The sequence below is a fragment of the Nyctereutes procyonoides genome, unplaced genomic scaffold (genome assembly GCF_905146905.1).
Source record: "Nyctereutes procyonoides isolate TBG_1078 unplaced genomic scaffold, NYPRO_anot_genome, whole genome shotgun sequence".
Classification (NCBI taxonomy): domain Eukaryota; kingdom Metazoa; phylum Chordata; class Mammalia; order Carnivora; family Canidae; genus Nyctereutes; species Nyctereutes procyonoides.
In genome coordinates this window covers 2387912-2413417 of record NW_026575051.1, presented here as the reverse complement: position 1 = coordinate 2413417, position 25506 = coordinate 2387912, and the positions used below count along the sequence as shown (strand labels likewise).

At 49.9% G+C, this 25506-nt stretch overlaps 3 protein-coding genes across 6 annotated transcripts; all 3 read left to right on the top strand.

Moving 5' to 3' along the window:
- The first annotated feature begins 134 nt into the window (after positions 1-134).
- On the top strand, positions 135-8265 carry TAP1 (transporter 1, ATP binding cassette subfamily B member). Its single transcript, XM_055330664.1, has 11 exons — positions 135-896; positions 1327-1441; positions 1592-1722; positions 2523-2728; positions 3160-3357; positions 4406-4534; positions 4690-4878; positions 5482-5655; positions 6114-6276; positions 6531-6667; positions 7637-8265. The coding sequence occupies exons 1-11, from the start codon at positions 299-301 to the stop codon at positions 7847-7849; spliced, it is 2253 nt and encodes a 750-aa protein (XP_055186639.1). The 5' UTR covers positions 135-298; the 3' UTR covers positions 7850-8265.
- A 546-nt stretch (positions 8266-8811) lies between these two features.
- PSMB8 (proteasome 20S subunit beta 8) lies at positions 8812-12768 on the top strand. Of its 2 annotated transcripts, none has more exons than XM_055330444.1 (7): positions 8812-8828; positions 9474-9626; positions 10396-10543; positions 10703-10814; positions 11222-11351; positions 11717-11921; positions 12444-12768. In XM_055330444.1, exons 2-7 carry the CDS (start codon positions 9480-9482, stop codon positions 12530-12532), a joined length of 831 nt encoding a protein of 276 aa, XP_055186419.1. In that variant the 5' UTR covers positions 8812-8828; positions 9474-9479; the 3' UTR covers positions 12533-12768. The 2 variants fall into 2 exon arrangements, with proteins under 2 accessions (XP_055186419.1, XP_055186418.1); XM_055330443.1 differs by lacking the exon at positions 8812-8828 and adding an exon at positions 8873-8964.
- Positions 12769-14602: 1834 nt separating this feature from the next.
- Positions 14603-25051, top strand: TAP2 (transporter 2, ATP binding cassette subfamily B member). Of its 3 annotated transcripts, XM_055330441.1 has the most exons (13): positions 14603-14829; positions 15031-15097; positions 15211-15711; positions 15802-15916; positions 17458-17588; positions 17868-18073; positions 19648-19845; positions 20000-20128; positions 21475-21663; positions 21806-21979; positions 22168-22327; positions 22682-22818; positions 24114-25051. In XM_055330441.1, exons 3-13 carry the CDS (start codon positions 15219-15221, stop codon positions 24291-24293), a joined length of 2112 nt encoding a protein of 703 aa, XP_055186416.1. In that variant the 5' UTR covers positions 14603-14829; positions 15031-15097; positions 15211-15218; the 3' UTR covers positions 24294-25051. The 3 variants fall into 3 exon arrangements, with proteins under 3 accessions (XP_055186416.1, XP_055186417.1, XP_055186415.1); XM_055330442.1 differs by lacking the exon at positions 15031-15097 and having other exon boundaries at positions 14603-14770; XM_055330440.1 differs by lacking the exon at positions 15031-15097 and having other exon boundaries at positions 14604-14829.
- Positions 25052-25506: the final 455 nt, after the last annotated feature.

Here is a 25506-nt window from a genome sequence, read left to right as displayed (position 1 = left end):
GGATGGAGAAGGTGGGGCCGCAGGCTGCTCCCCAGAACCCCAGATCCGTTTTCCACGCCTTCTCCCAAAGTAGTCTGCGCGGGCCTCCCCCTGCAGCGGGGCGGACCTCCCGAGCCGGCGGCCGCTTTCGGTTTCCCTTTCCGCGAAACCTCCGGCTTCGGGGAGCGCGGCCCGAGCCCGCGGGTCCCGGGGCTTTCCGAGACCCCGCCGCCGCCCGCCCTGCCCCCCGCGCCCGGCCGTGGGCCTCAGCGCCCTCTCCCCGCACAGCCTCGGCCCGGCGGGGACGACGGAGACTCCCATGGCCGGCTCAGGGCCCCCCAGTCCCGGCGGGCGCCCCTGCTCGCCCCGAGCTCCCCTGGCGTGGCTGGGGGTAGCGCTGCTGCTCCTCGCCGACTGGGTGCTGCTCCGGGAGGCGCTGCCCGCCGTCTGCTCCGTGCTGGTCCCCACGGCGCCGCCCCTGCTCCGGCTCTGGGTGCTGGGCCTGAGCCGCGGGGCTGTGCTGTGGCTGGGCGCCCGCGGCGTGCTCGGGGCGGCGGTCGGCCCCGGAAGCGAAAGCGCAGGACTCGGGGGATGGCTGGCGGCTTTGCAGCCCGCGGCGGCGGCGCTGGGCTTGGCCCTGCCCGGCCTTGCCTCGTTCCGAGAGCTGCGCTCGTGGAGAGTTCCCCGGGCTTCCGACAGCCCCAGGCTCCTGCACTGGGGAAGTCGCCTGGATGCGTTCGCCCTCGGTTACTTGGCAGCACTGTCCGCAGCCGCCCTGTGGCATAAACTCAGCGGACTCTGGGCGCCGGGAAGGCAGGGGGGTTCAGGGGACGCGGTCCGCCGGCTTCTAGGCTGCCTGGGTTCAGAGATGCGCCGCCTCCCGCTCCTGCTGGCCCTGTTGGTTCTCTCCAGTCTTGGTAAGCGGGTGCAGGGGCAGAGGGGCGGCCCCAGGAGTCTGGGCAGGAATCCTACCAAGGGGCAGTGAGATCGGTTGGTGTGGGTTCTGGGAAATGTGGATCAGGGGAAGGAAGGCGACCGGGCTCTGGTCGTGAGAAGACCGCTCCAGCGTCTTCTAGGACTAGCCACCCTGGGCAAGTCCTTTTTTCTGGGCAGCATGCCCTATGACCTCTGGTCTTCCCAAATAACCCCCTGAAGGTCTGGTGGGGCTGGGGTTCAGGGTTGTGGGTTCCAGGGTGCAGGGCTGGGTCCTCAGTGTGCTCTTTCTGCCGGCTCCAGGATAACTGGTGACAGGTGAAAGAGTGGGATGGGGGAGGAGACAGTCTGGTTGGAACTGATCTGCTTAGACCTGATATTTGTGACTGACCCCTCCCTCCTCTTCCCCTCCAGGGGAAATGGCCATTCCATTCTTCACTGGCCACCTCACTGACTGGATTTTACAAGATGAGACGGCCTCTGCTTTCACACGAAACATAACGCTCATGTCCATTCTCACCACCACCAGGTCTGGGGGCTGCAGCTGGAAGCTGAGGATGGGGGACCCTGAAAAAGAGGGGGCTGGAAGTTGGTGCTGCTGTCCAGAGTGCACTTCTCTGGGACCTTCTCTCTGTCCCCTGAATACTCCCTGATCCTTCTTCTCCCCATCTCTCTCTAGTGCAGTGCTGGAGTTCTTGGGTGATGGAGTCTATAACAGCATCATGGGTCGTGTGCACAGCCAGGTGCAGGGAGAGGTATTTCAGGCTGTCCTGCGCCAGGAAACAGAGTTTTTCCAACAGAACCAAACAGGTGTTTCATGAGACTCATTACACATCTGTATACTCTTTATATTCCCCATATATCATCTTTTACTTATAACCATGATCTCTCTCTCACACACACACATTGTCACATTGTCATTTCTTATTCTTGGTGTACCTCAAGAGTATTATGTTCTTTACCTTCAGAAAAACCTAATTTTTCCATCTAAGACTTTTCCATAAATATATCCCTGTGCGTATAGTTAGATAGAAACTATAGAATTTAAGACCTGGAAATTTTGAGATCACAGAGTCCAATTGCCTATTTTGCAGAGAAGGAACCTGAGGCCCAGACCCTAAATGCTGAAATTGGTATGGTCACATATGGATAGAGATGAGCTTGATAGAACCCATCTTTTGATTCCCAGCCCAGAGCTCAGTAGAGTTTTCTGGACTGCTTTCTAGCAGCACTCTCTGTTTTTTGTCCAGCTTTGTTATGTGACCAGCTCGCCCTCGTGTGCGGCATGGGGTATACATCTTTAAGGAACAGAAATGTGTCAGAGAAATGGAAATTCACATAGGAATCAATTTCTTTATAGTCAAAACGAAAGTCTTTGGCCAGGTTTTTCCTCTCCAATACTCATTCTCCCTGCATGGAGATCCCTAAACTCCCCTATTCCCCTTACCTTGTCCTCCTCAGCCTCCTCAGAACACCATGTTCCTCCCACCCCCTCTACCCCCTCTCCACTCCCCCTCCACCCCCCCTCCCGCCTCCCTGGGTCATTGCTAGTCCCTCCCACCACTCTGAACCTCTCATTCATCCTCTCTCTTCTCCCCAACCCCTGGTAGGAGCCATCACTTCTCGGGTGACAGAGGACACATCCACCCTGAGTGAGTCTCTGAGTGAGAAGCTGAGCCTATTGTTGTGGTACCTGGTACGGGGGCTGTGTCTCTTGGGGCTCATGCTCTGGGAGTCACTGTCCCTCACCATGGTCACCCTGGTCACCCTGCCTCTGCTTTTCCTTCTGCCTGAGAAGCTAGGAAGATGGCACCAGGTATGTCCAGGGAGTTGCAGTCCTTCATTTCCCAGATTGGGTGGATTTAACTCCTCTGAGCTTTCTTTCCTGGCACCCTCAAGTGATTCCCCATCTCCATGGGACTCCCTGTCCCTGTAGTCCATGTCCCCAGATTGCTCAGTGTTGGGCTCCATACTCTCTGTGTCTTCTCTTCTAACTTCTGCCCACAATCCATCTTTATGAACATGATCACCACTCTCAAGATTATGATTCCCTGTGACCCTTCTCAGTAAAAATTTCCTCTCCACTGTAACTCTTCAGTATCCAGGAGGTATAACTGTGCCCCTTTCTCGTTCCTTCATCTACCTGCCTCTTCTCACCTTTAATCTCCAACTAAGCAACTCAGGTGCTAGTAGTGTCCCTGATGGCTTGCCAACCCTGGGTGACAGTTCTTGTCCATGTCTCCGCAGGTGCTGGCCACACAGGTGCAGACATCTCTGGCAGAGTCTAGCCAGGTGGCCATTGAGGTGCTGTCAGCAATGCCCACAGTCCGGAGCTTTGCCAATGAGGAGTGTGAGGCCCAGAAGTTTAGCCAAAAACTGCAGAAAATGAATACCCTCCATCAGAAGGAGGCTCTGGCCTATGCAGTCAACCTCTGGATCACCAATGTGAGCACCTGGAGAAGAATGCCTGTTCCCTTGTCCCTGAGATGCCTCGACTCCATTCCCTTTTCCATTAATCCTGCTCCATACACCCTGGCAGTGGTTTGGTGTTCTCATCCTAGCAGGCTGGAGCTCAGTTACCCTACCTAGTGTTCTTAACTGCCTCCCTCTTTTTTAGACCTGCTGGATGGCTTCATGTCACCATGGTACACCAAATCCACCCAGCACCATCTTTTGGGGAGATGCCCTATCTTCCAGTCACAGGGCCTCCCTTTGCCTCTCAGGCAGAACTCGGGGAATCATAAATTCCTGTACCTGTGCCAGCATCATGCTGGGACTATGTGGATGTGCTAATGAGAGCCATGGGAATAGCAGAAGCCAAGGGTGAGGGACATCTGTTACATCATTGAAAGAGTCTGAGAGCAGCATTCAGGAATTCCTGGCTCAATGCTTCCACTTACTAGCTCTGTGACCATGGGCTAGTAACTTATTTTCTCTTGAGATTGTTTCCTAATTTTATTTTTTAAAAAAGATTTATATATTTATTTGAGAGAGAGAGCGACCAGAAGCAGGGGGTGGGGCAGAGGGAGAGGGAGGGGGCAAACAGACTCCCTGCTCAGTGGGGAGCCCAATGCTGAGCTCAGTATCAGGACCCTGAGATCATGACCTGAGCCGAAAACAAGAGTCGGATGTTCAACCGACTGCGCCCCCCAGGTGCCCATGTTTTCTCATTTTTAAAAGGGGGAATAGTATAACCTTGTTTGTAGGATTCTTGCTATGAATATTAGATGACATTACATTAATAAAAGCCTTTTGTGAAGAGCCACATGCTCCTCACACAAGACGACAGCAGTGATGGGGAGGACAGTCATAGTTGAGCAAGACTCCATGGAGCCTCCACTGGTGCACGCTTCCTTTACCCCTGTGGTGCCTCCTGCTGTTACCTGGGGGAAAAGAACTTGATATCTCCATAATGCTAATGAGTCTGCTTCTTTGCACCCCCTTCTAGATTTTTCAACCACAATCCCTCCCCCCCCCCATGGTCTTTCCACAGATCTCAGGGATGCTACTGAAGGTGGGAATTCTATACATAGGTGGGCAGCTGGTGACAAATGGGACTATAAACAGCGGGAACCTTGTCACGTTTATTCTCTACCAGATCCAGTTCGCCTCAGCTGTGGAGGTGAGAGCCTTCCATTGTCACTCCCCAGCGCTTTTCGTTCCTGGGTCTCATCACCGTCTGTGTCACCTTCCTTCCATTCTTTATCCTTGTCATATCACATAAATCTGGCAAGCAGATTTGTTTTCCTCTTCTCAGTAGTTGTACCGCTCCTCCAGGCACTATTCTCCACCTACCCCAGTGTACAGAAGGCTGTGGGCTCCTCAAAGGAAATATTTGAATACCTGGGCCGGATCCCTCGCTGTCCTGCCAGTGGTGTCTTGACTTCTTTAAATTTGGAGGGCCTTGTCCAGTTTCAAGATGTCTCCTTTGCCTACCCAAGCCATCCGGATGTCCCAGTGCTGCAGGTACAACTTACCAATCCTTGTTTTCCACCAGCCTCACTCTCACCTCTACCATCCTAAACTTTGGTCCTGTCTTCAGCCTGCCTAACACAAGGTCCAGATAGATCCTTCCTAACTTCCTAACCCCTCAAAGGCAAAGATGAGCCCTGTCTACTCCATACAACTGCCCCAAATTCTAGAACGGCTTGGATTTCTAAGGGGGGACGGGAGAAGAGGCTCTCCGGGAGAAGAGTCTTACATCCCAAGAAACTGCTGAAGCAAAATCTGCCTCTCATCTTCTATCTCTTCCTTTTCTTTCCATTTGTAATTTGGAATGGGATTTTTTTTCTTTCTGTTTTCTCATGACATCTGATGTCAAGGGTGTGACATAGTGGTGCTTGGTCTTTGCTCTGGCCTTTGCCTCACCATCCATCTCTACTCCTTGGGGAGCCATCATCCCTGAGGAACAGAAATCTATGCCTGTGGGAGAGTAGGAATTGCTATGTTTTTCCAATTTCCCCCCCTTTCTTCCTAGGGGTAAGACATCATGCCATGTAATAAGACAATGACAGCCTCAAGGTTAAAGGCTTCACTGTGTCTCTTATTTTTTGATTCTCTGGCCTCCAGGCGCTGACATTCACCCTTCATCCTGGTGAGGTGATAGGGCTGGTGGGGCGCAATGGGTCTGGGAAGAGCACTGTGGCTGCCCTGCTGCAGAATCTGTACCAGCCCACTAAGGGGCAGCTGCTCCTGGATGGAGAGCCCCTTCCCCAATATGAGCACCGCTACCTGCACACACAGGTGAGCAAGAAGATGGCAGAGGGGAGGGCAGGGGACATTGAATGAGAACTCTCACTGAACACTCTCACCGAGCACTCTGAAAGGAGGACTGGGGAATGACAGACCGTGGGTGGAGATGGGGTGTCAGGAGAGAGAGAGTAATTTTGTGATATGCTTTCAATGAAGATTTTGAGTTGTCAATCTCTAGATAACCATACTCCTATGTTCCTTGTTCTATGACTCTTTTTTTTTAAGATTTTATTTATTTATCCATAAGAGACAGACAGAGAGAGGGAGAGAGAGAGAGAGAGAGAGAGAGAGAGGCAGAGACACAAGCAGAGGGAGAAGCAGGCTCCATGCAGGGAGCCTGACATGGGACTCAATCCGGGATCTCCAGGATCAGGCCCTGGGCTGAAGGCAACGCTAAACTGCTGAGCTACCTGGGCTGCCCCTATGACTCTTCATGTATTTTGTCCTAGGTGGCTGCAGTGAGACAAGAGCCACAGCTATTTGGAAGGAGTTTTAGAGAAAATATTGCCTATGGCCTGGTCCAGAAGCCAACTATGGAGGAAGTCATAGCTGCTGCAATGGTGTCTGGAGCCCATAGTTTCATCTCTGAACTCCCGCAGGGCTATGACACAGGTGCTCTTTCAGCTCATATCCCCTCCCAGACATCTTCGCTGAAACTTTTATTCTGTAGTTCTTCCAACCCCCTGACGTCACTTTGAAGCTGTAGGATCTTGTTCCTATGGGCTTCCTCATTCTCAGAACTTGTTCACCTTCCCAGAACCTTCCCTATCCAGCTGTATCCATCAGTCCTTGGTGTGTATATGTGTGAGTGTATATGTGGAGGTGTGTGGGTTATCCAGCCCTCACCTTGGCTCTTGTCTCTGCAGAGGTGGGCGAGGCTGGGAGCCAGCTCTCAGGGGGTCAGCGACAGGCAGTGGCCTTGGCTCGAGCATTGATCCGGAAACCACGTGTACTCATCCTAGATGATGCTACCAGTGCCCTTGATGCAAACAGCCAGTTGCGGGTGAGAGACATTTTGTTAGTGACTACTATATCCCTACCTCCCCGATCTTCCTTCATTCACTTATGGTTGTACTAACATAATTATCTAAATCAATCCTTGCAATCCTCAGTTCCCAATAGCTGCTCCCCAAGATCCAATTCAAAGAGACTGTCTAAAGATTCTAAATCTCTGAAGCCAAATATAAGAAGACCATCTTAATTATATATATATATATTTTAATTTTATTTATTTATTCATAAGAGACACAGAGAGAGCCAGAGACACGGGGAGAAAGAGAGGCAGGCTCCCTTGCAGGAAGCCTGATGTGGAACTCGATCCCAGGACCCTGGGACCATGCCTCAAGCCGAAGGCAGACACTCAACCACTGAGCCACCCAGGCATCCTGACCATCCTAATAACATTAATGTCAGTTGAGCTCTTACTCTTTTATTGTGTGCCAGACATGCTGCTAAGCCCTTTCTTTCTACTGTCTCATTCATTTATTCATCGTGAATGCCTGTGAGCTGGGGCATTGTTATATAGAGGATAAAAAGGGGACAAAGAGGTTGAATGACCTACTCAATGTCATTGAGTTGTTGAGTAGCAGAGCATGGACCCAGAGTCAAGCCTGCCTGACCTGAATGCTCATTCTTTTTGCCACTGAGTTATGTTTCTTTTAAAACAGAATATAAAAAAAATACAACAGAATATAAAATTCCCAGTTTATACGTAGAGAGGAGAGACTATTTGATACCCTTCCCTCTTTTCTTATGGGTTTCATCTTAGGACTCTTAACTTTTATTCTACTGTTGCCACCTCATGTAAATAGTCTTTAATAAGTCAAAAGTCAGACAGAGAAGCACTCAGAATAAGAATCTTCGATTCTTTGGGGCTGTTGGCACAGGTGGCAGTGATGCTGGTGAGAGCTGTCTGGGCTCTGGAACACAGGTGTCTCCCTGGGATCTTGACAGAGTCTGTGTCTTTTCTCAGGTGAAGCAGCTCCTGTACAAAAGTCCTGAGAGGCGCTTTCGGTCTGTGCTTCTTATCACCCATTGTCTCAGCTTGTTGGAGCAGGCTGACCAAATCCTCTTTCTGGAAGGAGGCACCATCTGTGAAGCAGGAACCTACCAGCAGCTCATGGAGAGGAGGGGATGCTTCTGGACCATGATGCAGGCTCCTGGCGGGTCAGGTGTTCCGGAATGAAAGACTGCTTAGACCTGCATAGGCTATCTCCCTCCCTTCTTTTCACCTCTCTAATGGAGAATTTGGGAACAACGGGCTTACCAGAGCTGCACAGGAGGCAGCTGCTTCTAGGAGGAGTGACATCCTAGAGCACAGCTCCATAACTGATACCTAAAATTCTGCCATGAGTGTTGCGCCCTCTCCAAACAACTCTTGATGATGCAGATTTCTTGGAAGAAAACAGGATCTAGAACACCTTAGTGTAAGTGAGTGTAGAGCCAGGATTTTGGTGTTGATAGAACCCCAAAAATAAGAACTTTAATAGGTACAGAGAAGGGAAGATCGGCTACTTTCCAATATGGCTAAAGTCATATGCTGACCCATAACACACTCTGGATTCTTGATATTTATAATAAAGCGGATACTGGTGTTTCGTACTGTGGTTTCTCATGTGTTCAGCATACCAAATGGCTCATCCACTTCTGCAATGCATTTTTCTGGTGTCGCCCTCCTTCAGCAGCCCCAATGCTGTTCACAGTCCTAAGTGGGCCATCTCCTCCCTTAAGTTTTCTGTTTCCTACGGTTGCCCCCACCACTTTCCCATGCCCCCACGTCTGCCCTTAGGATGAACCAGAGTGGGATATGGCACCCTCCAAGCACTAGCAGCTGCAGCTGCAGAAAGCCCTGGCCTTTCTGAAGTAGAAGATGGAGTGAGCATAGCTAGAGGAAGTGCAAGCGCGCCCACCGAGAAACTGACTTTACCACCTCCCCCGCCCTGGTCCTTTCCCCGGAGTGCTCGCCCCTCTCAGAAGTGGCACCTGCCCGGGTACCTTTCAGCATGTGGGCGGGGTTGTCTAGTGAGTCTCGTCCATTCTGGGAGGGCCTCGGTGTGTGACGTTAACAGTTGCCGGGTAGGTTAGGCCCAGCCGGGTTGCAAGGAGGGGCGGCGTTTAGAGGAGGTCCTCCGTGGTGCTCCGCGGAGCGAGAGCCCTGCGAGGAGGTGCGCGCACAGAGGGCGGTTCTTGCGGGTGGCCGTAGGTTAGGGAGCCCGTTGGACGAGGAGAGGCCCCGAAGGACCGAGTCCAAAGATTCAGAGACTGCGTCCTCGCCCTGGTGCCGCCCTCCCCACATTGCGGGTATATTCTGCTGCCGGTCGCCCCAGAACCTGCCCTCAAGACTCACTGCCCCCACCTACTCCTCTTTCCCCGACTCTTATAAAATCATGTTCCTACGAACGCCCCAAGCCCCGGAGGTGAAAGTGCCCCCAGCTTCTTGCTGACTTGCAGCTTCCTGGTCGAGGCTAACTAAGCCTTGGGGCGGTAACAGCCCCACCCCCACTTCGTAGCTGCTCCAGGGGTCACCCGGCGGCGTGTCGCTGTGCCCACCGGAATCTCAGCGCCCAGGCGGCTTTCGAAGCCGCTCGCTGCCCTTCTCCTCTTCTGTTGACAGTATCACCCTGTGCTTCCCCAGCCGCCGTAGGGGCGGAGAGAGCAGCCTGTTCCCAATATGATATCCCTGGTCTCCAGTCGCCCACTGGCCTCTTCTTGGAAAGGGCAGGGGGATGTGGAAGAAATTCTGGTTCCCTCCCCTTAGGGCTGCGGGGCTTTCGCTTTCGCTTCCTTCTCCGACGATTTCTGGGTCTTAGGCGACAATGGCGCTGCTGGAGGTGTGCGGAGCCCCCCGAGGGCTGCGGAAGGCTTGCGCTTTCCCCGCCTTGGGAAGCCCCCTGCGCTCGGACCCCGGACACTACAGTTTCTCCCTCCGATCTCCGGAGCTGGCCGTCCCCCGGGGAATGCAGGTCGGGGCTCTGAAGCAAACCGGGGCGGGGAAGGGGGGTGTGTGTTAGCAGGCGGGGAGGAGGGCGCAGAGGAGTGGAGGTCGCCCTTGAGACCACCCAGACGCCGGGAACCCAGGGGAGGGGGCATCCTTTAGTGAAGGAGAACCTTCCAGAACCTGGTGCCAGGGAGGAGGCCACGTGGGAATTGGGGCTGACCGCTGAGGGTTAGAAAAGATTAGGACATAGAGTTAGAGGTGTGGTGGAGGGAGACCAGAGGGAGACCAGAATCGCCAAGCCTTTCTCCTGGGGCTTTCCTTTGCTCTAGGGGCTGTGGAGTGCCTCGGAAAACCGGGGAACTTTGACTGTTGGCCTCTCTCAGCCACTCAACATTGTGTGTCTTGGCTCAATCACTTCGTCTAGGTCTGGGGCATCGCTTCCGTAAAATGGGGATATTATTAATAAGACGTGTTGTGAGGGTTAAATGCCCTATGAATGGGAAAAAAAAAAGCATTAAAGTCGGCCTTAAAATGTTTAGTTACGGTTAACATTTATTTCCTTTCTTATCCATTGAGTTGGAAGATGGAAAAGGCTGGCGTCACCTGCTTCTTCTTTTCCTTTTCCCAAGTCACATCCTTGTAGAGATGGGTTCTTAACTCTTCTGGTTGTTAATGGTTGGAGAATTTCTGCCTATCTTCTCACTCCCAAATCCTAGTAAATCCTTATCCTTTCCTAGAGCCCTGTGTTTCAGAAGTTTGCAGTGCCCATTTCTCTGCTTTTTCTCTCTCATTAGCCCACTGAATTCTTCCAGTCCCTTGGTGAGAATGGAGAAAAGAACATTCGGAATGAGATGGTCCATGGCACCACCACACTGGCCTTCAAGTTCCAGCATGGAGTGATTGTGGCGGTGGATTCTCGGGCTACTGCTGGGAATTATATTAGTGAGTGTGTGTGTTCCCCCCAGTAGAATATGGGGAGCTGGGGCGCCTCTCAGCAGGAGCCCAACATCTGCACCAAAGCAGAAGAAGATACTGATTTTGGACACACAGGGAGAGCTGTGGGGGTCAATCTACCTCTCTCAAAACTCCATCTTCTTGCAGGCTCCTCAAGGGTTAACAAGGTGATTGAGATTAACCCTTCCCTGCTTGGCACCATGTCTGGCTGTGCTGCAGACTGTCAGTACTGGGAGCGTCTGCTGGCCAAAGAGTGCAGGTAGGCCAGGCCTCTTATTGCTCTCCTAAGCCCAGTGGTCAGTCCTGGATCCTTTCGCCCCTGTGCTAATGTAGCATTTTGGTGCTAATGTAGCATTTCACAAAAGAGCCTTTTGGTGATTAAAAACCTTGTCCCAGATCTCAGCTTGTACTCTTGCCAATAAGCCAGATAATTTATCAGTTATTTAGCACTGACATCATCAACCCTGGTGGGACAGTGTCATTTACTATAGGATTTCTTTATGTGGTTTAGATTCTTTAAATTCCAGATCTCTCCCTGATCCCAAAACCATTCTTCTTAAATGCTTGTCTCTTTAATTATTTCCTGCACATCAAGTGGGCTGCTCAGACAGCTAGCCTTCTCCTGCCACCTCTGAATCTGCTGCCCCACCACCCTGTTGTACCCAGGCTGTACTACCTGCGGAACGGGGACCGTATCTCAGTGTCAGCAGCCTCCAAACTGCTCTCCAACATGGTGTACCAGTACCGGGGCATGGACCTCTCCATGGGCAGTATGATCTGTGGCTGGGATAAGAAGGTACGTGCTCTCCATTCTTCATATTCCCCCTCGACTGATGAGAGACCAGATTCCCCATGATACACTTCCATCCCCTCGCTTAAAGGATGGGTGGCACATAGAACACTGGGTTATAGAATTGTTCCAGCATATCCATGGGTCCAGATATGGACCATTGTTTTGTAAGCTTGTTCCTTTTGTTGAAATAGCTGATTCCAACTTTTTTCCCCTAAAGTTCTATGGTTGTTACTAAAGTGCTCTCCTAGTTCAAATGTTCCTGGGTAGTTCTTATTCTTTTATCCACTTTTTATGGCTCACACTTGAACCTGTATGTTACTAAAAACTCCCTCTCTGACTCCAACTTGGAAACTTCTTGCTTCCTATAGGGTCCTGGACTCTACTATGTGGATCAAAATGGGACTCGGCTCTCAGGAAATATGTTCTCCACTGGCAGTGGGAGCACTTATGCCTATGGGGTCATGGATAGTGGCTATCAGCCCAATCTCAGCCCTGAAGAGGCCTATGAACTGGGCCGCAGGGCCATTACTTATGCCACCCACCGAGACAGCTATTCTGGCGGTATTATCAACAGTAAGAAACCAATGCCACCACCCTCCTGGGTGGGGAAGGGGGATTTGAGATTGGGAGAGTTAGAGGAGGCAGAGTGGTAGAGATAAATAAATAAATCTTTAAAAAGGAAGGAAGGAAGGAAAGAAGGAAAGAAAGAAAATCTTTTAAAAGATTTATTTATTTATTTGAGAGAGAGAGAGAGAGAGAGAGCGCACATGTGTGAGAGTGGTGGGCGGGGAGGGCAGAGGGTGAGAATCTTCAAGCTGAACCCACGCTGAGGGCAGAGCCTGATGAGGGGCTCGAACTCACAACCCTGATGATATCATGACCTGAGCCAAAACTAAGAGTCAGATGCTTAACCGACTGAACCACTCAGGCATGAGGAGGAGGTTTTTGGCATCCAAAGGGGGGCATTGAAGTTTCAGTAATAATGTATGTGTTGAGGGTATGTTTGGGCCTGTGATGTTGTCATCTTCCACATAACATCATTGACAGGAACTTGAAGTGAAAGGTGACTCCATGTTCATTCTCATTTGCCCACAGTGTACCACATGAAGGAAGATGGTTGGGTGAAAGTGGAAAGTACAGATGTCAATGAACTACTGCACCAATACCAAGAGGCCAATCAGTAACAGGGGTGGCTGGGCATGCCTTTTCTGGAAAAACCTGGTCAACTCAGGGACTTGGGTTGGCTTATACCCCAGAGCAAAGGGAAGCCTAACCTGAGCCCTGAGGGAAAGAACCAGGGGCCAGTGGGGGTAGGGTAGAGTTTACCTTCTTGTGTGTTCTCTTGTTTCAGGTAGCTCCCCCCTACCCCACCCTCTGGGTGCCCCACTAAGTAGAATAAAGGAAAATGGTTATAAATTCATTTGTGTCTTGGGTGAGTGGGGTTGGGACTGGGATTGTGGGAAGGGGATGGGAGATAGAAAGGCTTTCCCTGAGAAGAGGCTTGAACCCCAACCTATGAAATGGGGCCTCACCAAATATTTCTCTTGGGTTTTCCTTCCGAGTTCATTTCTCCATGCCCTCAGGAAGGTCAGTCAAGATCTGTGGACACATATGTGCCATTTAATTTAGGTCAGGGTTCTCCTTATAGGGACACAACCTGAAGACTCCTGTGTGGTCCATTATTAATGGTTTGGGTGTCTGGGAGTAGAGCGCTAGAACAACTGTCTTTGAGTTTGTGGAGTCCACTGAAAAAGCTTCTATTTCACACGTCTATGGTGATTGTAAGCATGATACATTTACTTCAAATAATAGTTTGGGGACACTGGATATTGAATGCAAAGTTGGACATTAGGGGTTCAATTTCATGATGTGTCATGCTCAATTGCAAGATGACAAGACCATGATTGAAGAGGAAGAGGACTCCCTCCCCGAGGAGGGAGATATGAGGGAAAAGTAAGCAGGTTAGGAAAATGAGACAGACATAATGAGGTTTTCTGAATCATGCTGGAGCTGCAAGGAGCACAGACAATGTCACCTCTTAGGGAGAGTGAGTCAAAGAAAAAACTTGAAAGTAGTTAGCAGCTGAATACAGAGCTTGCTTCCCACCCCCACCCCCTACCCCCATTTTGAAGAGATTCTTAAAATCCCAGAATGGCAAGGTTGGAGAAATTTTAATAATCCTTTACTTCAAATACCCCTCCACCCCTGCCTTTAAACTAGAAGGAACTCACTGGTAAACATACTAGTAACATTTCAAAAGGATGGTTTGGAATTCAAGTGATCCTTCCTTTGGGGATATTTTGAGTTGGAGAGGCAATTTCTTCTTTCTTTCTTTCTTTCTTTCTTTCTTTCTTTCTTTCTTTCTTTCTTTCTTTTTTTTTCTTTCTTTCCTTCCTTCCTTCCTTCCTTCCTTCCTTCCTTCCTTCCTTCTTTCCTTCCTTCCTTCCGGTTTTATTTATTTATTCATAAGAGACATACACAGAGAGGCAGAGATATAGGCAGAGGGAGAAGCAGGCTCCCTGCAGAGAGCCTGATGTGGGACTTGATTTTGGGACCCTGAGATCAGAACCTGAGCCAAAGGCAGATACTCAACCACTGAGCCACCCAGGTACCACACTCCACCTTTTTAAAGATTTTATTTTTAGGGAGGTAGTTTCAATCTGAAGATCTATTTCTGGGATAAACCAACCAGCATGTTCCATAGATGGACTGTGGGGTCAGGCAGGAACTATAGAATCCTGTTTAGGGCTTAATGTACAATAAATAGACCAGGAAACAAAGTCCATTCTCCTCATATGACAGAGGTGCTCCGAGAACGACCTAGAGGCATTCTGAACACGTGCTCTGCTCAAGGTGCCTATTGAGGAGAGCAGATGAAGATAAAAAGAATCAGGGCCTTTCAGCTCAAAATCTGTGCAAGTGGAAACCCACTTAGGCCCTGGCCTGTATTTAGGAGAGATCTGAGTGTTTCTCGCTCAGAATCTGGCTCTGTTTTGATGCCAGACCCTGACACCGGCGCCTGGACGGAGGAAGAGGCAGTTCTCAACACAGGATCAGGGCCTGAGGCAGTAAGAGCTTGAGAATCAGAGCTTGAGGCAAGAAAACCCAGTTGTTCTCCGATTACAAAGCATTTCAGTCCCTGAAATAGCTTTATTTCACTTAATAACAATTTAAAACCCTTGCAGGAGCTTTCCGTTCCGGAGTAACTGTTTGTTGCTAAGCGCCAGAGGCTCGCGGCCCGGCCCGGCGCGGCGAGCGGGCGCCGGCCCCGCCCGGGGCTTCGGCGATCGGCAGGTGTCGCGCGTCCCCCGCTGGTCGCCCTGCTGGGAACCGGGGCCCGGTCTGGGGAAGCGAAAGTGAAAGTGTCGGGTGCGGGGCGCCCAGTTTGCCGAGTGTCGCCGGCGGGGAGTGTGTCGCCGAAGGTGAGCCGGTGCTCGGCACGCAGCGGAGAGCGCTCCGGAGCTGCAGTCCGAAGCCGCCGGTGGGTTCGCGCGGCCGGAAGCCGCGAGCGCCGACCCACGCGTCCACCGGGCGCCCCCAGCCGCCCTCTCTCCGGGCCCCCGGGGGGGCGCAGGCGGCTCCTCGGAACGCGGCGGCGGCGGCGGCGGGCGGGGGCGGGGGCGGGGGCGGGCGGGGGGAGGGGGTCACCAGAATCTTACACGGGACGAGGCCCCCTCCGTAGGCGCAAAGCCTTCTGTCATAAGCGGGACGTGCTGATGGGCCCCGGGGACGCAGGCGGACCTCTTGGGGTACGACCGGGTAAAATGAGAAGCCGAGGGACAGGCTGGGCCTAGTCGGGGTGGTGAGCATAAGGGCAAAGAAGGGGCCCCCACCTCTGTAATTGCTCATCTTCTTCCCCTAGATAACACCATGCGGTTCCCTGACCTGAGACCCTGGGCCTTCCTGCTGCTGGCTGACTGGGCTCTGCTCGGGCTGCTTCACGGGACTCTGGGGGCTCGCCTTCCCCGGGGGCTTCCAGGCCTGTGGCTGGAGGGGACCCTGCGGCTTGGGGGGCTCTGGTGGCTGCTACAAGTGGGAGGACTGCTGGGGCAGCTGGGAACCCTGCTGCCCCCGCTCTGCCTGGAGACTCCGCTGTTCCTCTCCCTGAGGGCCCTGGTGCCAGGGCCCTTGAGCGCCCCCCTAGTCAGAGTGGCTTCAGCCCCCTGGAGCTGGCGGCTGGTGGGGGACGCGGCTGCGTGGCTGAGCTGGGCAATGTGGGCTCTGCTGAGCTCCCCAGAAGCCCGGGAGAAGGAGCAGGGCCAGGAGAACAACACAGACTTGATGTGGAGGCTGCTGAGGCTCTCCTGGCCAGACCTGCCTTACCTCGTCGCGGCCTTCTTCTTCCTGGTTGTTGCTGTGTTGGGTGAGTCAGGAAGAGGGCACTGGGAACCGGAGCTGGGCAAGGGCCCTTGGTGCCAGCGCGGTCATCTGTTGTCCTTCATACCTCTCTCAGGTGAGACGGTCATCCCTTACTATTCTGGTCGTGTCATTGATATCCTGAGAGGTGATTTCAACCCTGACGCCTTTGCCACCGCCATCTTTTTCATGTGCCTCTTCTCCATTGGAAGGTAGGTGATGCTCAACTGGATCCGTTTGCTAGCGCCTCATCTTTACAGGGCTGTCCATTTCCTAGCTCTGTTTTCAGATCCTGTTTGTACACCAAAGCATAAAATACTTAAAATATGTGTGAATTGTTTATTCACCATTCTATTTCACACACTCATCCATTCATTCTTTCATTCCCTGTATTTACCAAACATTATGCTTCCAATCCATATTTGCTGTTTGCTGAAAGCAGTTACTCAAAAGGGTACTTCCTATTGATCAATTCACTGCCTTTTTTTTTTTTAATTCAGTCCTCAGTTCTCTTTGCTTCTTTGTAGCATTTGGCCTTAGAATAGCCTCTTATTATTGATCTCTTTCTTCATTTAGTTTTTATGGACTCCCTTTCTACTTGCCAATCCAATCTACCACCCCTGCAGAACTTATTCTTCTTCTCTGGACCCTTACATACAGCCTTTCCTCATGACTCAGTTCTTTGATTTTCTCTGCAGATCCATATTTCTACACCCAGCTCCAATCCTGTAATCCAGTTGCCTCCTTAACATTCTCATTGGATAAAACCCACTCTTAACTTACACTGCACATACCCAGAGCTTCAAATGTATTAATACTCCCTTCTGGTCTTCTTGAAAGTGGCCCCGTCTTTTATTCCCACGTAGGAAACAATCAGTTTCCTAGGCTCCAAGCATCAGTATTGTTGATGCCTTTCTTTTTTTTTTCTTTCATTTTCTTTCTTTTATTTAAATTCAGTTTGCCAACATATAGTATAACACCCATGTTGATGCCATTCTGATGTTTAGACACTAGCCCCAGTGGTTTCTGCTTTCAAGGTATTTCTCTTGCGGCTCTTTTCTGGCCATTCTCTCTGTGATTGCCGGAGTTCAAACCCTCCTCATTTTATGTCTGACTGTGCCAACAGCCTTCTAAACATAGAAACCATATTTGTGAAATACTTGCTTCTCTGCTTTCACATTTTTCCTTTAAGTTTTGCTGTAAAAATGGTTGGTCTAAGAGAAATCCTCAGCTCCAGGGACGGTAGAGATGAGGGAATAGCATGTCTTTGGGGCTCCAGAGAAGGGGTGGCCAAGGGAATTCATTGCTGCAATTCCTACAATAAAGTAGGAAGAAGGACTTTGGGGTGGGAAGGAAAGAAACCAAGACAGAGGGGGAAGACTGGAGGGACAGATCTGAAGGAGACCAGACGGAAGCCAGCCATAGGTTGTTTCTCTTGATAACATCTCTTAATTTCTATTATAGTCTTCCCTATGTCTAGCATGGAGTGAGCTCCATAAAAACTCGTGAATTTGTACGTGTCATGATTTTGTTCCCACATCTAGCTCTCCCTGGCCTGTTTCTCCTCCCTCTGTTTATTCCTGCCCCTCCCCTTGTCTCCCTCTCTCTCTGCTTCTCTTCTGCCTCTCATGGTACACTTTCTCCAACCTTATATTTCTTTTCATTCTGTGCTTTCTCCTCTGCTTCTCTCACTTATTCTCTCCTTCTCTGCACCTGTGTCCCCTTCTTCCCCCATCTCCTTCTTCCTCCACAGCTCACTGTGTGCTGGCTGCCGAGGGAGCTGCTTCACTTTCATCATGTCCAGAACCAATGTGCGGGTCCGGGAGCAGCTTTTCTCCTCCCTTCTGCGCCAGGACCTTGGTTTCTTCCAGGAGACTAAGACAGGTGGGGCCTGGAGTCCAGGTCTAAGATTCCCCTGGACAGTTCTTGTCCTTTAGTTACCTCCACCCGTAAACAGCCTCTCTTCCCAGCTGTACCCATGGTGCCAGGGCAAGGAGCTTCTGTGCTCTCTTTCGGGACAGGGGAGTGAGGTGGCCTCCACTGGTCTCTGCAAGTGAGGGGGCTGTTTGGAAGTGGAGGCTCTGTCAATGGGGAAGGTTGTGACGGGGAGTCCCTGGGGTTCTGCATTATACCTGGTTTCCTCACTGGCACTGTCCTCTACAGGGGAGCTGAATTCAAGACTGAGCTCAGATACCAAATTGATGAGCTGCTGGCTTCCTCTTAATGCCAATGTGCTCTTGAGAAGTCTGGTCAAAGTGGTGGGGTTGTATGGCTTCATGCTGAGCCTGTCACCTCGACTTGCCCTCCTCTCTCTGCTCAAGGTGCCTCTGGCAATAACTGCTGAAAAGGTGTACAATGTCCGCCATCAGGTATGTGGGGATGTTAGAGGATCCCTGTATAGTATTTGTCTTTTTGCGATTGGCTTATTACTTTGGTATAATGTCCTCCAGGTTCATCCATGTTGTAGCATGTGTCAGAATTTTCTTCATTTTTAAGGCTAATGTTCCATGGAGGCATAGACCACATTTTGTTTATCCATTCTTCTGTTGCTGGACGCTTGGGTTGCTGCCACCTTTTGGCTCTTGTGAATAATTCTACTGTGAACGTGGTGTACAAATATCTGCTTGAGTCTCTGCTTTCAGTTCTTTTGGATAGATACAAGTAGAATTGCTGGATCTGACTGTAATTCTATTTTTAATATTTTGAAGAGCCGTCAGTGTACTAGTTTTCACAGTGCCTGCACCATTTTCCATTCCCACTGGCAATATACAAGGGTTTCAATTTCTTCACATCATTCTCCAATACTTGTTATCTTCTGTTTGTTTATTCTTTCTTATATTCCCCTGTATTTACTTAAGACTGGAGGTTTGTACTTTTTGACCACCTTCCTCCAATCAATCCCCTACCCCTGCCTCTGGTCTCTGGTAACTACAAATCTGATCTCTTTTTCTATGATTTTTTTTTTCTTCAGATGGCACATATAAATGAGATCATACAGTATTTGTCTTTCTGTCTGGCTTATTTCACTTAGTGTAATGCCCTCAGAGTCTATCCGTGTTGTTGTAAGTGGCTTTTTTATGGCTGAGTGAAATTCTGTTGTATACATTTATGCACTGCTTTTTAAAGAATAATAGCAATTCTTATATTTTTGAGGTGATTTTTATTTCCACCATGGTTTTGATTTGCATTTCCCTAACGTTCAACATCTTTTCCTGTGCTTGTTGGCCACTTTTGTATCTTTTTTGGAGAAATGTCTGTTTAAGTTCTTTGCTCATTTTTAAAAAAATTGGGTTGTGTTTTATTTGTTGAGTTGTAGGACTTCTTTCAGTATTCTGGATATTAGCTCCTTATTAGATACCTGATTTGGAAATTTTGTCTCCTATTCTGTGGGTTTCCATTTCTGTTGATAGAGTCCTTTGATACACAAATCTTCTTTAATCTTAACGAAGACCAATTTATCTGTTTTCTTCCCTCTTTGTTGCGTGTGCTTTAGGTTCATATCCAAGAAATCATCACCAAATCTAGTGTCATGAAGCTTTGCCCTGATGTTTTCCTCTAAGAGTCTTAGCTCTGGTTTAGGTTTTTGATCCATTTTGAGTGTCATTCCCACCTTGTCCCTGTCCCAGTTAGCTAGCTGTGGCTCCTTAGGAAAATTATCCCTTCTTTCTTCATTCAGACAGTGAGGGTGGTGTGAATTACCTTAAATGAAGGAGCAGAAAAAGCCTGTATCCCCTGCCCTATCCAGCACTGAGAGCTCATCATATTTTCTTTCCTCCCTCTCTACTCATTAGTCTTTCTGGAAAGAAATTTGAGGAAGGAGGAAAGAGGACAGTTTGATATTTTTAGGTCAATGAGTGGAGCATCCCCAGGGCAGGGATGAGACATGGGGGTCTCCTGTCTTCTGCTACATCAGCCCCTTGCATCCCCTGGCCCGCTTTTGCAGGCAGTGCTTCGGGAGATCCAGAATGCTGTGGCGAAAGCAGGACAGGTGGTGCAGGAGGCAGTTGGAGGGCTGCAGACTGTGCGCAGTTTTGGGGCCGAGGAGCACGAGGTCTGTCTGTATAAGAAGGCGGTGGAGCGATGCCGGCAGCTGCGGTGGCAACGAGACCTGGAACGGGCCCTCTACTTACTCTTTCAGAGGGTGAGAGGCTGGTGGCTGGCAGGAGGACCCAGTGTGGGGCAGGGAGAGCGATGGGAAACTTCAGGGCGTCCTGGGGACCCTGCTGCTCAGCGTGGTAGGAGTGGAGAAGGCAAAGAATGCGGACTCTTTCAGTGCCTTTCTTTTTGCCCTCCAGATGCTGCACTTGGGCATGCACGTGTTGATGCTGAATTGTGGACGGCAGCAGATCCAGGCTGGGGACCTCACCCAAGGTGGGCTGCTCTCCTTTCTGCTCTACCAGGAGGACTTGGGCCATTATGTGCAGGTGAGTCAGGAGCCTGGGCATACTCTTTTTTCCCCCATTTTTCTCTCTGGTGAGCCTTGAGCTTTATTTGCTCCCCTTAAAAATATAATACAAATGAAACAAAATCCCAACTGATTGTGTTATGGAGAACTTCAAACGTATGCAAAAAAAAAAAAAAAAACCAAAAAACCTATAATGAGCCTGCATGTACCCATCACCTGCTTTAAAATTATCAACTCATGGCCAATCTATTTCAACTGTACCCCCACCCATATTATTTTGAAGCAAATTCAAGATACAGTTTTATCTATAAAAGCCTCAGTATATACATGTCTCTAAAACATAAACATTTAAAAAATATAGCCATAAAGCCCTTATCACACCAAAAAAGGTCAAAACAGTAATTCCTAAAATTTATCAAAATACAGTGTTTATATTTCCACTTGTCTGATACATGTAACATATATGTATATATTGCATTTTTCTCTCTCATGTATGTCTGTGGTAGCATCAGCCATCAATGTTCATTGCCTAGATCCATTATTAGGGGTTGCAAGACAGTGACACTTTACCATTCCTCCATTTATTTGCTGGAATACATCTATCCAGGAAAGGAGACTTCTCTTCATCCACTCTTTGGTAAACCAGTGGTACAGTCTGAGTAGGAAAAGTGGAATAGCATTTAGTTTTTTTCCTATATTTACCAGATTTCAAAAATAGTTACTTCATCTTGGTCTTTATTTTATAATTTTCCTAGATATTTGTGAGATGTCTTTTATGTATGGAGAACTATGCTAGGTACTCTGTTGGCTGCAAAGATGAGGTGGGCACAGTGCCTGTTTTTTTTTTTTAAGATTTTATTTATTTATTAGAGACACAGAAACAGAGAGAGAGAGGTAGAGACATAGGCAGAGGGAGAAGCAGGCTCCATGCAGGGAGCCTGGTGTGGGACTCGATCCCGGGTGTCCAGGATCACCCCTGGAGCAGAAGGCAGCACTAAACTGCTAAACCACCGGGGCTGCCCACAGTGCCTGGTTTTAAGGAGCTCCCTGTCTAGTTAGGCAAAACAGAACTTACTGTGCACAAGTAATACAGAACAATAATTGGAAGGTCTGGGGATAGAAGGAGCACTGAACAGGAGGAGTATGGACCTCTCTATCCTTTGTGTTGCAAATTGGCACACTGGGGTATTGGGTTGCCTTTACATTCCATCCAAATTGCACATTTAAAGTAGGCAATCCTTTTTGGATGAGGGAAGGAGAAGCCTGGCTTGGGCAGAGTGTGGCCTGGGAGTGTGTGAAAACTGGGGAGTTGGTTTCTGGTGAAGCAACATTTGATTAGCTGACTCCTCCAATTCTCTTTTCCAGACCCTGGTGTACATGTGTGGGGATATGCTCAGCAACATAGGGGCTGCTGAGAAGGTGTTTCAGTACTTGGAACGAAAGCCAAACCTGCATCCTCCGGGGACGCTGGCCCCTCCTACTCTACAGGGCCTGGTGGAATTTCAGGATGTCTCCTTTGCATATCCCAACTGCCCTGACCAGTCTGTCCTCAAGGTGCCTGAAAGGGGCCACAAGGAGGGAATGTGGACCCGTGGCTCTCAGGCAGCAAGGCCTCTGAGAAGTTGATCTTACCTTTGACAGAGAGAGAAGGGTAGGGAACTGAGGTAAGCCTCTAACCCTTTCCTGGCCTTTCCAGGGGCTGACCTTCACCCTTCGTCCTGGCCAGATGACGGTGCTGGTGGGGCCCAATGGGTCTGGGAAGAGCACCGTGGCTGCCCTGCTGCAGAATCTGTACCAGCCCACCAAGGGGCAGCTGCTGCTGGATGGGAAGCCCCTCTGGCAGTATGAGCATGGCTACCTGCACCGACAGGTGGGTGGTCACGGAGGAGGAGGGATAGAAGAGAGGAGGGAAGAAGTGTGTGCAGAGAGCATGGGAAGGGGGGGGTCAGTGGGAAGAAACCCAAGGAGTCCACTCTGAGAGAGGTAGGCCAAGAGGAGAAGGGGATCCCTGCCACGGGGGTTGATGCGCCGTCCCATGCTCCCATCTCCTCTGCACAGGTGGCTTCAGTCGGGCAGGAGCCTGTGCTGTTCTCAGGTTCTGTGAGAGACAACATTGCCTACGGGCTGCAGAGCTGCAGTGACGAGAAGGTGCTGGCAGCTGCCCAGGCTGCCAACGCAGCCAGCTTCATACAGGAGATGGAACATGGACTATATACAGGTAACTTCAGTCAGTGGAGGACCTGGAGCTGCTTCGTGGGGGCGCGGGTTGTGTCCCTGTGACTCTATCTGCTGTTTCCTTGCCCGATGTTTGGCTCCGACTTCCCCACCTTCTCCAGCACCAGGAGTTCTCAAGTTGCCCATCTGGTTTGTTCCTGACAGCCTCACAGCCATTGGTAGTAGTGTTCCCTCTCTGAGGGCAGCCTAGCAGGCCCTGTCCTCCCTGCCCCTGCTCTCTTGTGAGCACTCCTGATGGGTGCTAGTGGAACTGCTGGTGTGCACTTGTCCCTGCTCCTGGGGAGGATGTTGTCGAGGCCACTTGTGTCTGAGGAAAGGTATTTCTTGGTTTTCTCAGATGTAGGGGAGAAAGGGAACCAGTTGGCTGTGGGACAGAAACAATGCCTGGCCATTGCCCGGGCCCTCGTGCGGGACCCACGAGTCCTCATCCTGGATGAAGCCACCAGTGCCCTGGATGTCCAGTGTGAGCCCGCCGTGAGTACTGGTGTGGGAGGGTGGGGACAGTGGGGGCCTGAGGAGCACCCCTGAAGGATCAGCCTACACAGAACTGGGCAGAGAGAAGATGAACGGCTCACTGGTGGAGGGTAATCACTGGTGGAGGGGTATCTGTGCTTCCCCGGGGGGCAGGGAGTGGAATGGAGGACATGGGGTGTGGAAACACCCTTCTTCCACAGCTTCCTTTACTACCTGCCTCCTGCAGTAGGACAGCTGAGAGAGAAGTGCAGGGTGGACTATCATCTACTCTTCCTGACTTTCATCTTTCACACCTCCTTTACCTGATGCTACAAGAGATGGTGCCCAGTTGGGATATGGTGCCCATCCTGTTCTTACCTTTCTTTTCTTTTTTTTTTATTTATAAATTAATTTTTATTGGTGTTCAATTTACCAACATACAGAATAACACCCAGTGCTCATCCCGTCAAGTGTCCCCCTCCGTGCCCGTCACCCATTCACCCCCACCCCCCGCCCTCCTCCCCTTCCACCACCCCTAGTTCATTTCCCAGAGTTAGAAGTCTTTATGTTCTGTGTCCCTTTCTGATATCTCCCACACATTTCTTCTCCCTTCCCTTATATTCCCCTTCATCAAAAACCTCCCAAGACACAAGAGTCCAGGGCCAGATGGCTTCCCAGGGGAATTCTATCAAACGTTTAAAGAAGAAATCATACCTATTCTACTAAAGCTGTTTGGAAAGATAGAAAGAGATGGAGTACTTCCAAATTCATTCTATGAGGCCTGCATCACCTTAATTCCAAAACCAGACAAAGACCCCACCAAAAAGGAGAATTACAGACCAATATCCCTGATGAACATGGATGCAAAAATTCTCAACAAGATACTAGCCAATAGGATCCAACAACACATTAAGAAAATTATTCACCATGACCAAGTAGGATTTATCCCCGGGACACAAGGCTGGTTCAACACTCGTAAAACAATCAATGTGATTCATCATATCAGCAAGAGAAAAACCAAGAACCATATGATCCTTTCTTTTCTTTCTTTCTTTCTTTCTTTCTTTCTTTCTTTCTTTCTTTCTTTCTTTAAGATTTTATTTATTTACTTGAGAGAGCAAGAGTGAGAGGGAGAACACAAGCAGGATGAGCACAGAGGGAGAGGGAGAAGCAGATTCCCTGCTGAGCAGGGAGCTGGGGCTTGATCCCAGGACTCCAGGATCATGACCTGAGCCAAAGGCAGATGCTTACCCAACTGAGCCACCCAGGTGCCCCTGTTCCTACCTCTCTGAGGTATTATGATCCTCCCTCTTCAGCTGCAGGATTGGAAATCTCATGGGGACCGAACGGTGCTGGTGATCACTCACAGGCTGGAGACTGTGCAGAGTGCTGACCAGATCCTGGTGCTCAGGGAGGGAGAGCTGCTAGAGCATGCACAGATCTTGGAGGGGCAAGACCTCTATTCTCGCCTGGTGCAGCAGCTACTGGAGGACTGAGGCCCCAAGGCTCCAGGGCCCTTCTCCTGGCCATCTCCATGATCCAGAGTAGCTCGTGCTCCGAGTTTCCCTGGGCTTGTGCCCCTGGATAGTTGCTCCTGGAGCTGGGGGCATGATGGAAGTTTGGACCACGTGTGCTCCTACCACGGCTGGCAGTCGAGGTGGGGAGAGGTGGTGGTGCTGTCTGTGTCTAAGAGCCTCATTTCCCTGGTGCTGCATAGTGTATTGTGGCATGATACATCTATTTAAAAATATTTTCCTTATTATGTAAATAGCACGTATTCATCAAGAAAAGTAAAACTAACCCTTATTTCATTTCCCAGAGGTCGCCATAGCTACTATTTTGCCAGCTATCTTGTGTCTTATGTGTTCTTTGAGATAGATATTAGCCAATGTGACATAAATATTTGTGAGGTTGCCTTTCTGTATCTTTCCCCATTCACACTGATGTCTGATATTTTGGAGGAGGCTAAGGTATGGAGGGGTAGAGCAGGTTCCTAATTAATAGTGTTAATAAAACATTAATAACATCTGTCTATAGAGTTGTAATGTGAATAGGAACTATGCTGAATGCTTTTCAGAAATTTTAGTCCTTTTCCTCAACCCTTGAGATTGGTTATCTCATCTTACAGACAAGGAAACTGAGTCTCAAAGAGATTAAATAACTTTCCCAAGGTTACACAGTGGTGGAGTTGGAGTTGAATCTAGGCCTGACCCCTGAGTCCACAATCTTAACCAATAAATTATGTTATATCCTGTGTTCATAGTCTCGAATCCATAATCAGATCAGGCAAATAGCTCTGAAATCACTGCTTTCTCTCTAGTTCTGTTGTTATTATAACTTTCATTTAGTCTTAGACAATCTCATCTCCAAAGAGCCTTCCCCTCCATTGGTTCACCTCTTCTGGCCATTCTTTGTGAAGTCATTTTTCTTTCTAGCAGACACATAGGGCAACGTCACTTCTGTAACATCCTTCAGGTGTTCTTCATTCCTTTCTGCTCACATCTTCCTCAGAGCATACGAGGTTGTGCAGCTCACTCGCAGCACCCTTTCTGTTGCATTAAGCTCCAGCTGTGGCAAATTCCGTGCCCTCCTCATGTCTTTGTGCCTTTGCATATGGTGTGTGCTTGCCATTTCTTGAACCACCCTTTCCGATTTACCCCAAGTCCTTCAAGACTGAACTCAGGGGTCAGGTCTTCAAGGAAGCCTTTC